The 13,902-nt window shown below is 45.3% G+C and overlaps 1 protein-coding gene across 1 annotated transcript; it reads left to right on the forward strand.

Annotated features, from left to right (window-relative positions):
• The first annotated feature begins 778 nt into the window (after window positions 1-778).
• On the forward strand, window positions 779-9,902 carry SCPEP1 (serine carboxypeptidase 1). Its single transcript, XM_010153844.1, has 12 exons — window positions 779-853; window positions 1,742-1,831; window positions 2,617-2,772; window positions 3,142-3,216; window positions 3,445-3,517; window positions 4,516-4,553; window positions 4,737-4,865; window positions 6,291-6,375; window positions 7,160-7,270; window positions 7,899-8,036; window positions 9,550-9,713; window positions 9,837-9,902. Exons 1-12 carry the CDS (start codon window positions 779-781, stop codon window positions 9,900-9,902), a joined length of 1,200 nt encoding a protein of 399 aa, XP_010152146.1.
• The last annotated feature ends 4,000 nt before the right edge of the window (window positions 9,903-13,902 follow it).

Consider the following 13,902-nt stretch of genomic DNA (forward strand, 5'->3'; position numbering starts at 1 on the left):
GTGCAGCCTGTTCACTGCTGTGTCCTGCGGGTCTGCAGAGGCCGGGCACTGAGACTTGGAAAAGCCTTACGGCTGCGCCTCCATGGGCCTGCTGCCTTCTGTCGCGATCCAGAAGATCAAGGGATGTGGTTTCAGAGGTCTGTTTTTGGGACAGTGCTGGAGTCCAAGGTGGAGAACAGGCTGACGGCTTAAGTTGGCGAGACTCTACTGACCAAGTTCAGGATTAGAGCTAGAGTTCACCCAGAAGTGACACGCCACCGTCCGTCCCACGTTTACTCGCCTTGGGGACTGTGCAACTCTTTGGTATTCCCAGAGACTGAGATCAAAATGCTGGATCCCTGGTGGCCCTGAAGTTACCTGGTGGGGCTGTGCTTTCAGGCCTGGCCTTCTAAGGACTCCGAGCATTTCCCTGGTAGGGAAAAAAAAAAAAAATTATCCTAGCTGTTGGGCTGCTATTTCAGCAGCAGCTGTAAGGTCAGGCCCTGATAAGTAAGCACTTAATTGCACACTTAACTTCATTCACTGGTGATAACTCAGCTCTGTCCGTGGGTGTTTATGGGCAGGTTTCTTACAGTAATTTGTTTTAATGGAGGCACTTCTAAAAATCACACCCAAGATTGAAATGTAATGTTTTGAAACAAAACTGGTGGAAAGCTCCAAGCTGAACCTTACACCTGCCTGAGTTTTGTTTTGATTTTCTCCCCAAGGTGTGGTTCTGAGGCCATCCCCAGAGCCCAAAGAGCTGTGGGGATACGTGAAAGTTCGAAGTAAGGCCCACATGTTCTGGTGGCTGTACTATGCGAATAACCCAACCAAGGACTTCACGGAGTTACCACTTATCTTGTGGCTTCAGGTGAGGTTTGGCAAAAGACACTTTCCACCTGTGCCTGGCTCAGTGTTACAGGTATTCAGCTCTGTGGAAATAGGATTCAAAATGGTCCGATTCTGAGTGATTTGCCTTGTGAAAGAGGTGTTCAGGGCAGGAAGACATAACGATAGTATCATTCTGCAGTTGTGGGGTGCCCTCAGCTGCCCGCTTTCCGTCAAGTTCAGCTGCAGAAACGGAGGGGGTTCTTCTCTTATACAACAGTAGTGCTTTCTGTGTCAGACCCTGCGCGTAGCGTCACAGCTCTGCTCCCGAAGAGCTGACTGTTCAAGCAGTGCTCAGAGAGTAGATAAAACAATCAGAGATGGAGAGACTTCTGAACGGAAGCGAGTAAGAGAGACTTTGATTGTTTAGAGATTGGTCTCGTTCAATCACAGCGTGATAGATAGTGGTGTGTGTGCTCCCCGTTCACTTCCTGCAGAACATCTCAAGTTAACGTTGAACGTAGTCACTTGATGGCTTGGTCTTTGTCTTTCTGGGCTGGTTCCTCGGGGTGAAATGCACACGCTGTACGTGCTGCTAAAACCACTGACTTGCAAATGTCTGTCGATAGCCAACTCTTGCGTTCGGTACCGGGGAACGAGGGGAAGGGTTTTCAGACTGCACATGTGGCATGCAGCTCGTTAGGTGCTTCCACAAGTGGTTAATTGCTTCGCTGTTTAAATTCTTGCTTTCAGAAATGGCGTGCGTACACGTGGTGAAGTACAGCGAGAAAGAGCATTCTTAACATGTACTGCAAAAGCCATTCTTAAGAAAAAATTACAATCTGTCATTCTAGTGGCTCACTTTTATTTTTCTCTTAACTGTCATATCGCTACCATGCTGCCTTTTAACTTATTTGGTATTTCCCCACAGGGAGGTCCAGGAGCTTCAGGCTGTGGATTTGGGAACTTTGAAGAGATTGGCCCATTAGACAAAGAAATGAAACCAAGAAATACAACCTGGGTATAGTAGAGAGCTCAGCTTCGCATTGTTGATGGCAGTATGTTTGTTGCTTGTGTAAGCAGATGGTTGTTATCATCACAGAACAGTTTTCATGTGAAGTTCAATAGAACTGTGATATTTCTTCTTAGAGTGGTTAATGAAATGGCTTATGTGAATAACTTATTAAGAAGTGAAGAACAGACCTGTTTGATTTGGTAGAGGATGTCTGGGCTTCCATGACCTTGTGGCAGATCTCTGGGAAACTGAGATCAGGTCGATTCTGGAAAGATGCTTTAGATGACCCTTCATTGCGTACAGTCACAGAGGTTTTACCGGATGGCTGGCAGCGTACAACCGGTGGCTCATAATTACGAGTCCAGTATAGCCTTCAAAGGAAAACAAATTACAGCTGCCTGTGAAGGTGGAGGCTTATTCAAATGAAATGTATTTGTGCTCTAAGCTACCTATAGTCTAATTGCTCTGGAATTCCCTAGATTGTGTGGGTGTCTGCCCGTGGATCAGCCTAGCTATCTCCGTGCTGGTCTGTTGGTTTTATTTGTACACTTGTAGCCATACAACTATAGCATTTGCTATGGCAGTTTCACAAAGGCCCAGCAGCCCAAAAGAGACATTCTGGCAGAAAGTCTCACCTTTACCATTCTCTTTTGACTTCCACCTAATTTTTCTGCAAGCTCTTTCAGGGCTAGGGATTTTGGTGACTCAGTTAAACATTTGTACCATTAAAACTATGGTTTGGGCTGGTGCTGAACTGAGGTCTCACACAAACCTTCTTTGTGCTTGTACAGTTGCAGGCAGCCAGTATCTTGTTTGTGGATAATCCTGTGGGCACTGGATTCAGTTACGTGGATGATTGTAGCTTGTTTGCCAAAAATCTTACCACAGTAGTTTCTGATATGATGGTTTTCCTTGGAGAATTCTTCACACGTAGGACAGAATTCCAGGTAAGTGATTTGAATTCTCGGTTAGAATCCTATTTTTGTTTGCTTTCCAACAGCTCTCCAAAGGAGTGAGGGAGAAGCCCTCCAGATGCGCAGTGTTTGCTGCTAGGCAGCACGCATTTGGTGGGAGCTAGTGCAGGTATAACCACTGCCTCTTGTTTCCAGCAGTTCAGAAGTGGCATCTTGAATTTGGTGCTAGTTAGACAAGCAGGAGTGTGGATTATCGCCTGTCGTGCGATCTGAGAAACGTGTGGGATCGTGGCCGTTTCTAGTCCCTAAATACTGAGGTGCCTGCTTCAAAACTCCTGATACTTGGAGTGACCTTCTGCCCTCTGTCCAGTGGGTTAATTGTGTGAACCTCTCTCTCTCCAGACCATCCCATTCTACATATTTTCTGAATCCTACGGCGGTAAAATGGCTGCTGGCATTGCTTTAGGGCTGCATGAGGTAAGGAGTTGGAGGATGTAGTTCACTTTTCATTTTAAAATGTGGTGTTCTACAAGTACTTGTATTTTCTGGAATACACTGTCCCTCTTGCCTAATTCAGACTGCTACTTTTTTTTTTTTTTACTTAAAGAAATCTGTTTCTAGAGTCATGAATATCTAACTAAAAGTTGATTTTGTTTGTTTTTGTGTGTGGTTGGTTTGTTTTTGGTTTTCCTCTTATCCACGAAGGCTGTTCAAAAAGGGACCATAAAGTGCAATTTTATGGGGACTGCTCTTGGAGACTCGTGGATTTCTCCTTTGGGTATGTTTAACATCCTCACACTGTGGGTGGTTTATTGTTGTTGGGTTTTTTGTTGCTTTTTTTACCATTCCATGCATACCCAGAGTCAAAATTCCCAGCTCTGCCCTAAGTCAATTAAATCTCTATTGAGTCTGGTAAATCACACGGAAATACTTCATCATTGCCAGCTGTGATTGAAGTATCTGCCTTTGGAAGGTACCTGCGTATGGAAAGTTAGAGCGCAAAGTCAGAGCAGCATGTGAAGTGGGGTGGTGGTGAAATGTCCCTACGCATCTCTACAGCCTCTGAGGCGTTTTGGTATGAGTACTGCGCCTCACATGAGGTCACCAAATGATCCCCAAGGTCGCAACTGAGGTTTTCTCTTTCTTTCCACAAGAAGACCTTGTGCTGAGGAACTGATGTGCTCACAGGCCTGGGAGAGATAGGGTGTGTGTCTGCTGGAGGACAGAACAGTTTAAAGGACTCCTGGTCCTTCAGTGAGATTGGCAGGAGCAGGCTCCACAGATTCTCTGCAGCATGGGACAGTACCAGGCAAAGTCCTGTCTGTCTTAGGATCAGCTGATCCTTGAGACCTTATAAATATACCTGTTATAAACCAGATTTGGTTTATAAGTAGGTTATTTTTTCCCCTGTAATGCTTGCAAAAGGGTCAGTTTAGACAACACCCGTTCACTTTTCGGATCTGCCCCCATGTTCTAGCAGCGTGCTGCACTGTTGGGGTGAGAACATTTTAGTAAGAACATGCCTGTTGCTTTAAACAAATTTCACTGATTAACGTTTAGGGGATTAATGATGTTGCAGTGCTTTTACTGGCTCTCAGGGTTTGTAAAGAACCTGCTCTGTGTTCTGCAACCTTTGGGCTAAACTGAGCTGACAGTGCCTTTGTACTGCCTAATTCATCTTCATATATTTTTGTCACAATCATCCCTGCTACAATAAAAGTAAAGGAAATCATATGTCAAAGACTTAGATGTTTGAAATCTGTTCTGTTTCTTTAGACTCTGTGCTGTCTTGGGGGCCCTACCTTTACAGCACTGTAAGTACCTTCTTAAACTGTTGGTCCTCACCTGATTACTTGTACTGCCATACAGTATAGAGGGATGTTGGTTTTTAAGGTTAGCTCTTAGCCAGAATAAAACCTTGAATGCTTGGAGATTGTCAACAAGAAATAATTGGAAATTATAATTAAAGCTTGTCCTCCTTTGTGTTTGTCTTCTAGTCCCTCCTTGATGATAAGGGTCTAGCAGAGGTGACTGCTGTGGCCAAAGAAATAATGGATGCGATAAATAAAAATCAGTATGCACTGGCCACTGCGCTCTGGGGCAAGGCTGAAGATGTCATTGAAGAGGTGAGATCTTTCCCCAGCATAAACGACTGGTGCTTGGGGAGGCAGCGGATTTCGGGCTGTCTGTTCTATGAGCACTGGGTTGGCATGAATCCTCCATCCAACCCGCTGCCCAGTCATTTTTGTCAGTTTGTTTCATCCCGGTGCTGATGTAAAAGAGCTGTTTTTCTGTGCACCACTGTGGTTGTACGAGGCAGCGGGGAGGGTGACCCATTGCAGTATTGCTTCAAGGTTTCAGCCTGCCACATCACTTCATTTTTAACATGCAGCTAGACCTGTTGATTTCTATAGAACCCAGTTTCAACTTAAATGAGCTGTTGTGTCCTTGAAAGCTTTGTCTCGAACATGAAAACTGCATCCATCAAGACACGAATTTCAAGCTAAGCACAGATCTCTATTTAAAGATGAGGGACAGAGGGTGGAAAGGAACCTTACGTTATGTCCTGTTACTGTGGGTTACTGCACCTTGTTACGTAGCAAGTTCCAGCTTAAAAGGCAGGTCAAGTTTTGTTCTTGTTTTTCTTGTTGAAGGGCTGCTCCAAAATCTCACTCTTTTTCGTGTTTTTGTTTTAGTGCAAGTAAGGCCCTGACTTCCTCAAGCTGAAAGACTAATCTAGAGCTGCTTTTCTGGGGGGTTTGGTTTGTTTCGTAACTGACAGTGCCTTGCACATAATTGGTTTCACTTCTTACTGTTTGGAAGGAACTCGTGGTTCCCATTTTGTGCTTCTTTTCAAGTCTGCTTGTTTTCTCCCAGTTGCGATATCGCTGTCGGGGTGCAGGCACTTCAGTTTTTCCAGGGTTGCTGTTGTGATTTCTGACCGACGCATCAGAGCTTTAAAGATTCAAAAATTGAATAAAGCAAGGCTTCAGGAATCTCAGGGAACTTCTCTAACGGCAGCACTGATCACACTTGTCCTTTGGATGCAGATGGTCTGCTGTCTGCATCAGAGCTGCCGTTCTACAGTTCTTTGACTCATCCAGATGTTGGCAATCCCGAAAGAGGGGTGGCTGATACCTATCACCGTGTTCTCGAGGAAGCATTTGGGCTTTTGAAGGGTTGTAGGTTGGGAAGATGAAGACACCATCTGAAAGCATCATCTGGCTTTGCAACTCTCTGTGATGAGTAATGAGAATCCGCAGTCATTTGGAAGGCGTAAGGCTTCCTGTAGCTTCACGTCCGTTTCAGAGAAGCAAACAGCTTCTCTGGCACAACCCGTGTGTGAACAACGTGGACTTGAGAAAACTCTTCCCCACTTCTCAAAGCAAATGTAGACCCAAAGTTTTTCCATCACTATCTTCCTGATGTGTAGGCGAAGTGGCAGGTCACAGGGTTGTTTATTTAGGGCTTGTTTATTTCTTCTTTATGGCATAGTCTGTTCCTCATACGCGAGAAATGGTTTTGTTACTGAAGTTATCTTGTGTTTTCAGAACACAGACAATGTGAACTTCTACAACATCATGACTAAGGAGGTTCCAGAGATAAAATCAAATGAACAAGAAAATCTCCACCTCGGTAAGTTGTATTTAAGTACTTGAGCTTCTGAGACCCTTAGTTTGCATGCACGTACCTTCAGCTCTGATAGTGGGAACAGCCTGAATTCAGCACATCCTTAAAATGGGGCCAAAGGATATTGATGTCCTCATGAGCAGAACTTACTTGGTGTTGCATAAACAGGGATAAATAGGAATGTGGAACAACCCTTCTGTAGATTACACCTCCACCTATTAATGTAAGGAAGTAGTCAGTACTACTAATTGTGACATAGTTTTATGACCTTTAAATTACTTCCTCTTAATGTCTTTTATTTCTGTCTTCAAGCTAGGACACAACAATGTCTCATCAACATAAACAGCCCGATTTAAACTCTTCTGCTTAATGATGTTTATGCATCAGTGTGAAAAACACGTTTCCTTTGAGCTCTTTATCTCTTCCCATTGGCTTCATCGGGGAAGGTGAATGGCACATTTAACTCCCAAAAGCATTGCAGCTCAAAAATAACTGGTCTGTTGAGGAGAAGAAATCACATGTGTATCGGAGAGCTAAAGCAGATCCTGATCCCCTGAAAGAGTGCTGTGTTAGCCAAACGTAGAAATGGATGGCTGGGTTCTTCCCATAGCATCCCCGGACCTAAGTAAGGGTTGACTTCAGTGGTTTCTAGCAGGAGTAAACAAATCATCTCTCTGGTGTTGCATCTTCGTTAGAATAGAGTTTGTAGCATGGTAACACTGAGAACTGCTAACTGCAGGATGACTGTCTGAACTGTGCCACTAATCAAAGCGTGTTCTCCCTTCATTAGGGCTTTACCAGCGCCATGTCAAAAATATGCACAAGGACAGCCTGAATGAACTGATGAACGGGCCCATCAGAGAGAAGCTAAAAATCATTCCTGACTGTGTGAAATGGGGAGGTATTTTCCTGTCTGCTGGCGTGGATCTAATGCGTGCATTGTTGCCTTTTAGAGTGTCGCAGTCTGCAGGAAGGCGCTTCGCTGTAGTGAGCCGTCGCGTTACCTTGTCGTTATCGCTAGGCCTAAGAGGAGGGCGTCTTCTCAGAAATGGACGTGTAACGGGGCAGGCCTGTGGGAGCAGATGTGGTTCTGATTCTGCTGTCAAGCATCTAAAAAGCCAGGGGGAGGAAGGAGATCCTCTGTGTCTCAGCAGCTGGTTTGTTTCATGCAGTCTTGCTGACGTTCCCGTCAGTGTTGCTGTGCCAGGAATCCGGTATCATGTAATACTGCGTGGTGTGGAGGGCAGGGTGTAAAACAGGAAGGAAGGCTTAAAGGGCTGATGCCCTGTCGGCATATTGTAGGAGCCAGCAGCTGCAACGCAGCGTGTGAGCTCCTGGGAGAGCATGGCTGCTTTCTGGTTCTCTGCAGTTCCCTCAGGCTGATAAATCACTGGCTGCAGCTTTGGGCTGGTACTGTTTTTATGTAGCCAGAAACTATGTTTTAGCACCCTTAGCCAGTTTCTTCTGCTGCAGGTCGGGGACGGCCTTCCTCGTCAGTTAAAATTTGTCTTCTCTCTGGTTCCAACCAGGTCAGTCCAGGGATGTCTTTGAGAACATGGCTGAGGACTTCATGAAACCTGTCATCGATATTGTTGATCAGCTGTTGGCAGCCAACGTCAATGTTACAGTCTATAACGGGCAGCTGGATCTCATTGTTGACACCATGGGTAAGGGACTTCCTGACTGGGATCGGGAGCAGAACATGTGACAAGTAGAGCGTGAACTTGCCAGTAATATTGGTACCTGGATTTCTCTGGTCTTCTGTGCAAATCTGTCTAACTGGCAGCACTTAAATACTGCAGTCAAAAAGGAGCAGCTCTTAGTACATTTTGTTTACAGCCCCCTGAAAGAGGCAATTCCTTTACCTCCGTTATACTGTTGGGAAATGGATCTGCAACATCAACAACTGCTTGTTTCAGAGAAGCCCACGGCAGTAGGTAGCTAATACATCACTTCATTCTTCTGGATAGACACAGGTATATGTTTACATGCAGGCACATTCATAATGAAGAATGAGGGTATATGAATAAACATGTGGAGGTTATCCTCTCTTCTCCTGCTGTGCCTTGATGATCCTGTTCACTGGGGCAAAGGTCATGTCTTGCTACACGGCTGTGCACAGTACAGGTCAGCCCTCACCGAGCGACCTGCAGCAGAGAGCGTGGAGCCCGGTGAGGTGGAACAAGGGTGTTGGTAGTTAACGGGGGAGGGCGCAGTTGAAGACCAATCACACCTTCTGCTCAGGAACGTGTGTAGGCTCCTGCATGTCTTGGCTGCTCAGGGGCTTTGTTTGCCCCTTCTTGCTTGCAAGATGCAGTCTTGATCAAGAGGCAGTTTGGGAGCCAGGCCAAGCATTGCTGAAATGCCTGGTGCTGCGAGACTGCTGTGCTCGGTTCCGTTCACCTTCTCCTATTGACTTAAATAATCTGCGGCCCCAGACAGCACAGACATCTTCCTAAGCTGTGAAAGGCTTTATCCTATGTCTCTGCCCACTTAGACGTTCAAATGCCCCTCATGAACACACAGCAGTCAATAAATCGGGAAGCAGAGTATTCAGGCTGTCAAAACAGATTAGCAGTTGGTGCTCCACGTTATTACATTTTGAGCTGAAAACTGAGCTGCAGTTAACATGTAAATTCTTCCAGTAGCTCAGAGGTAGACTAAAGCTTTGTCCCCCTTGTTGTTCCGGAACTGGTCTTTTTGCTGTTTTGACCTCCACCTTCTCCCGCAGGCAGCTGAGAACAGAAATCTTTTCAGGCTGCTCTTGATGAGTGACTTAACAAACAGAGAAGCAGCATCTCTTCTGATTTCCAAGAGGGGGACCTGATGTGGCCAATCCTTTTCCATGGCAGGATATTCCAGGTGTTTGAGGAGTAAAGCAAAATGTCAGAACTGCTAGGCCTGCAGAGCCTCCAAGGGGCAACTTGTGCGATCATAAGTCCTTTTCATATACAGCTTCACTGTTTGCTTTTTCCTTTCTCCTTCCATTGGTTTGTTTCAGCTTGTCCTGAACATGACTTTATTCGTTTTCCTAGGCATAACAAAACTATTTAGAATCTGAACACACAGACTTTCCACTTTGCTGTGTTGGTATCTAGTAGAGTGGACATCCAGCTGAACTGGCACTCCCAAGCCGAGATGTCAGTATCTGTAATCAAGCATCTCTCTTACCTCTAACAGGCCAGGAGGCGTGGATCCGGAAACTGAAATGGCCTAATTTGGACCAGTTCAGCCAGCAAAGGTGGAAGGCACTCTATGTGTGTCCAGAATCCATGGAGACAGCTGCTTTCCACAAGGCCTATGAGAACTTTGCTTTCTTCTGGATTCTTAAGGCTGGGCACATGGTAAATAATACACTTCCTGGGGTGGGATGCACTATTAACAGCGAGAAAACTGAAGATGCATATATGCTTGCTCTCTTTCCTTATAGCAGCTGCTTGTCTCATGTGCTCTCATCTCTGTGCCAGGTACCGTTTGATCAAGGAGAGATGGCACTGAAAATGGTCAGGATGGTGACCCAACAGCAGCACTAGACAAGGGGAGGCCAGCTGGCATGGCTTCTTGGTGAACGTCAGTGCTCTTGCAGAATGTGAGTCCAGAACAATAAGCTGCAGGAGGAACAATGGCTGTCGGGACACAAAGTCTCTCTGATCTTGCTGATAATGTGCACAAGTGCTTATGGAAAGACATTTTTTTCCCTTGAATGAGTTGTTGCTTTTGAATTTGTAAGCTGTGATTTGCTGCCTTAACACTGTTCATAATGACTCTTCCAGAGGGAAGTCCCCTGTCATAATCAACTGTCACAAACAGCTCACTCTGAGCCTTTGCCTTTGCCTTGGAAGCGTTTTCTGCTTTTGTAAAAACTGCTCATCTCTGAATGCTCTCTTGTCTGTTCACACACCAAGACTAAAACTGATTTGAGTCCTGATGAATTTGCTGTTTGTTCCTCTTGGAGAGCTGACCTGTTTCATGAGGCCGTGGAGTGTTCCTTCCTTTGTCCTCAGGCCTCTGCTTGAGTCACCTGGCTGGATTACAAGATGAGGATGTGGAAGACCTGCCCTGGAGGAATTACGGTCCATCTCACCTTGCTGAGGTGCCTGAGTTAGGATCTGAGATTCTTCAGGCTTCCTGTGCTATGGAGGGAGAGAAACACACCCAGAGGAGGATTTGATCTTTTTCATCTGACTGTTTCTTGTTTGCATTCTCTTTGAGGACTGTTACTCAGACTTTGTCTTTAGCCTTAACACCCAACACCCACCCAGCAGGAACTGCTTTCTTGTCTGCTAACACCCTCCTGTACAGTAGAGTTCTGATGGACAGAAGGCTCTTGTAACATTCTGAGCTGGCTTGGAGAGTGGGGGAGAGAGCATTATTTGAGCAGTAAGAGCATAATTCTGAAAGATAATAGCAGTGTTTAAAAAGTGTGTACAAGCTAGATCAAATATCTTGATCCAGATTTTTCTACCGCTTTTTTAAAGTCTTGCAGAGACCTATTTTGAAACTTTTTTTTACCACAGTACACCGTCAAGAGAAGACTTGGTCAGACATGATTTGACCTTGCTATGGAGGACAAAGTGACTGTTTCTTGGTGTCTGATAGGAGGCACAACAGCTTGTTCCAGCTGTCTAGAACCCTAAACAAATAGCAACCCCTCAATTGCTCCAGCAACTGACACTGTCAGGAAATGTCTGATAGTGTTGGCTTAGCAAGGACTGAGCCATAACTCTATGTAAACTCACGTGTGGTCACCCAGCAGCTGGAGTGCTGGCACCTACCCGTTTCTTTCCTCCTTTGTGTTCTCTGCTTGCACTGTATTCTTGAGAGCTTCAGCAATGCAAATACAGATTTATTTTTTTAACACCTTTTTCAATAAATGAAGCAGGTCTAATTCATGTCTGGCATCCCACTGATTTCACCGCTAAGGATAGCGTCTTTTCTGGTTTGGCTTTTCAGTGTAAAGCCCCTGCCAGTAGGAGCAGGCGCAGTCACACTGGAGAGGGAAGGGTACAGGTCTGTGTGCTCGACCAGGGCTGCATTGCATGATGAGGAGCAGGGGCACTGGGGACTGCAGCCCCTCTCATCCTTTCCAAAAACGCACTCCCACAGAGCACAATGGGCAACCGGAATGGCTAGGCAGGATCAAACCAGCCAGCGTTGCTGTTCTTTCTTCTTGAACATGAGATGAACAAGAGGAGGAGGAGGGTCCTAGGAGTGTGTAAATCTGCACATCTGCTTTCTTAAAGTGTTTTTAATTAACTCACCAAGCAAGTCTGTCTGAGCCTGGGCAGTTTGAGTTGGCTTGTAGTCCTGAATCCTGGTATATACAATGCTTTGCGTCATGCCTAAACAACTAATACTAGAGGGCTTGAGAGAGGGAAGGAATTGAGAAGATGCTATCTCCAGAAAGCCACACTGGCTGCTGTTGTTACGGTTCTTTATCAAACGGGACATTCATTCATGTTGCCTAGAGCTTGTGCTCAGCAATAGGCCTGAGACATCTGTCTCCTGTCCCAATTTGTTTTAGCTTCTGCAGGTTTTTCTGTTGGCAAAGAGATGGCTTAGGGGAGAAAGATGGTTTCAAGAAGGCTGGTGGTAATGATGTGTTGGTTTTAGGGCCTATGCCAAATCTAAATAGGTAGGAATAAAAATACTTGCCCATGGAGACAGGCTGTTAAATAGTGTCCATTTAAATGCAGACAGCAAAAAAAAAAGCAGCAATCCTTTAAAACTGAGGAAGATTCCTTCCTTCTGTTTCATCAAAGGCTTTGTAACGGGTGCGTCACAGCTCTGGATCATCACAGAGGTAGGTTACCTGCCCGGCAGATGCTGTAAGAAACGGGTTGCTTTGAAAGGAGTCCAAGTCCCGCTGTGTATCTGATTAGCAGTGACATACTTTGTCCAGTTTGATTTCATGCAGTATGCTATTTCCAGATAAGGGCTGTTGCTTGGCAAATCCATCAGAGTGAATCATTCTAAATATTCATAAGATTTTTTACAGATGCTGGACCAGTCAAAAGAAAAGAGCCCAGCGTTCGTATTTCATCTGCAGCTGCAGGCGCTGACTGCATAGGTAGTCTCGAGAGCTACTGACTTACTTTGCTCATCCATCAGTTGAGGGTAATTTTCATAGGAACAAATCTAACTGTTAAAAATCAGTAACTCTGCCTCTTCAGCATGAAGAATTTTGGCTTTCTATAACTCTACCCTTCCTAAGGCAGAGAAAGAAACCTAAGAGTTATCACCTCTGTGATAAACAGGCATCTGTCTTTTTCCTTTCTATTTTGTTGCCCAGAGAAGCTGTGGATGCCCCATCCCTGGAAGTGTCCAAGGCCAGGCTGGATGAGGCTTGGAGCAACCTGGTCTAGTGGAAGGTGTCCCTGCCCATGGCAGGGGGTTGGGACTGGGTGGGCTTTAAGGTCCCTTCCAACCCAAACCAGTCTGTGATTCTCTGTAATGGGGAAGGGTCACTTGGTGCACCCACTGTGCCTTAAACCAGTGTGTACCAGCACCTTGTGGTCAGTGGCACCCAGAATATACTGGACAGATGGACCTTTGGTCTGGCTTTTACAGCGGTTCCTGTGCAGTTGAGGCTGTACCAGCGCCTTGTGGTCAGTGGCAGAATATACTGGACAGATGGACCTTTGGTCTGGCTTTTACAGCGGTTCCTGTGCAGTTGAGGCTGAGACTGTTGTGGACAGGCAAACGCAAGAGATCTGTCCATAGGGGTATCTGTGCACGCACAGTATTTGTGTCTAGTATCACTAATCTATCATGCAATATTTTTGCTGTAGGAAGAGTGAATCACATAAGCTATTTCTAAAGGGAATTTGGCACATAATGCTCATCAATTTTATGTCTTTAAAGTTTGAGGCTTAACAGCAGGCATGTAGCTGTGTGTTCCCTTTTTTTCAGAAGATGAACATTGTGAAATTTGCAACATGTGCTTATCTTGGGATTCAAAGCCACAAGAAAAGAACATCTGGGTACTGAGGCAAGATGGGAATCTTGGAGCACTTCTTCACTGTCGTGTTATGGCTGTTATCCTGTATATATTCTGCTGTGTGGCAGCACAATCTGTGTGTGTCACTTCTGAACTCGGGTATGCTCGTGTTTTTACAGAAGGGATTTGGGAAAGGACTGGTAATTTTTCTGACCCACAAACAGCGATGAAGGAATAATAAGAATTTGAGCAGAGCACAGGTCACTCTCACAAGGTTTCTCTGAAAACTAGTTTTGGCATTTGCTGTATAATAGATTTGGTAGTTTAGGAGTAGCTTTAGCTCTTGTGGAGGAACAAATGTACCATTCTGGTTGCTATTTGGGGGGGATTTTTTATTTTTAATTATTTTTTTCCTAACTGTGCCTGGTGATTGAGGTAGTAGGGAACTGTGTTGGATATATCTGCAGGAGCAGAGGTGTGGGTAGTACGAATGGCCTAATGCAGTGGTTTTCAACCTGCCTCAGCTTACAAACCCCTCACCTAAAGTATTTCCAGGGAAAGCAAAGCATCCTTATAAATTTCACATATTGATC

Source organism: Eurypyga helias, unplaced genomic scaffold (assembly GCF_000690775.1).
Source record: "Eurypyga helias isolate BGI_N326 unplaced genomic scaffold, ASM69077v1 scaffold446, whole genome shotgun sequence".
Taxonomy (NCBI): Eukaryota; Metazoa; Chordata; class Aves; order Eurypygiformes; family Eurypygidae; genus Eurypyga; species Eurypyga helias.

What these genes read in the sequence shown, in the direction of transcription:
- SCPEP1 (XM_010153844.1), top strand. Translation starts at nt 779, where the DNA reads ATGTTCTGGTGGCTGTACTATGCGAATAACCCAACCAAGGACTTCACG. An exon ending in CACTTATCTTGTGGCTTCAG is followed by an intron (nt 854 to 1,741) that starts GTGAGGTTTGGC and finishes ATTTCCCCACAG; the next exon opens with GGAGGTCCAGGAGCTTCAGG. An exon ending in AACCAAGAAATACAACCTGG is followed by an intron (nt 1,832 to 2,616) that starts GTATAGTAGAGA and finishes GTGCTTGTACAG; the next exon opens with TTGCAGGCAGCCAGTATCTT.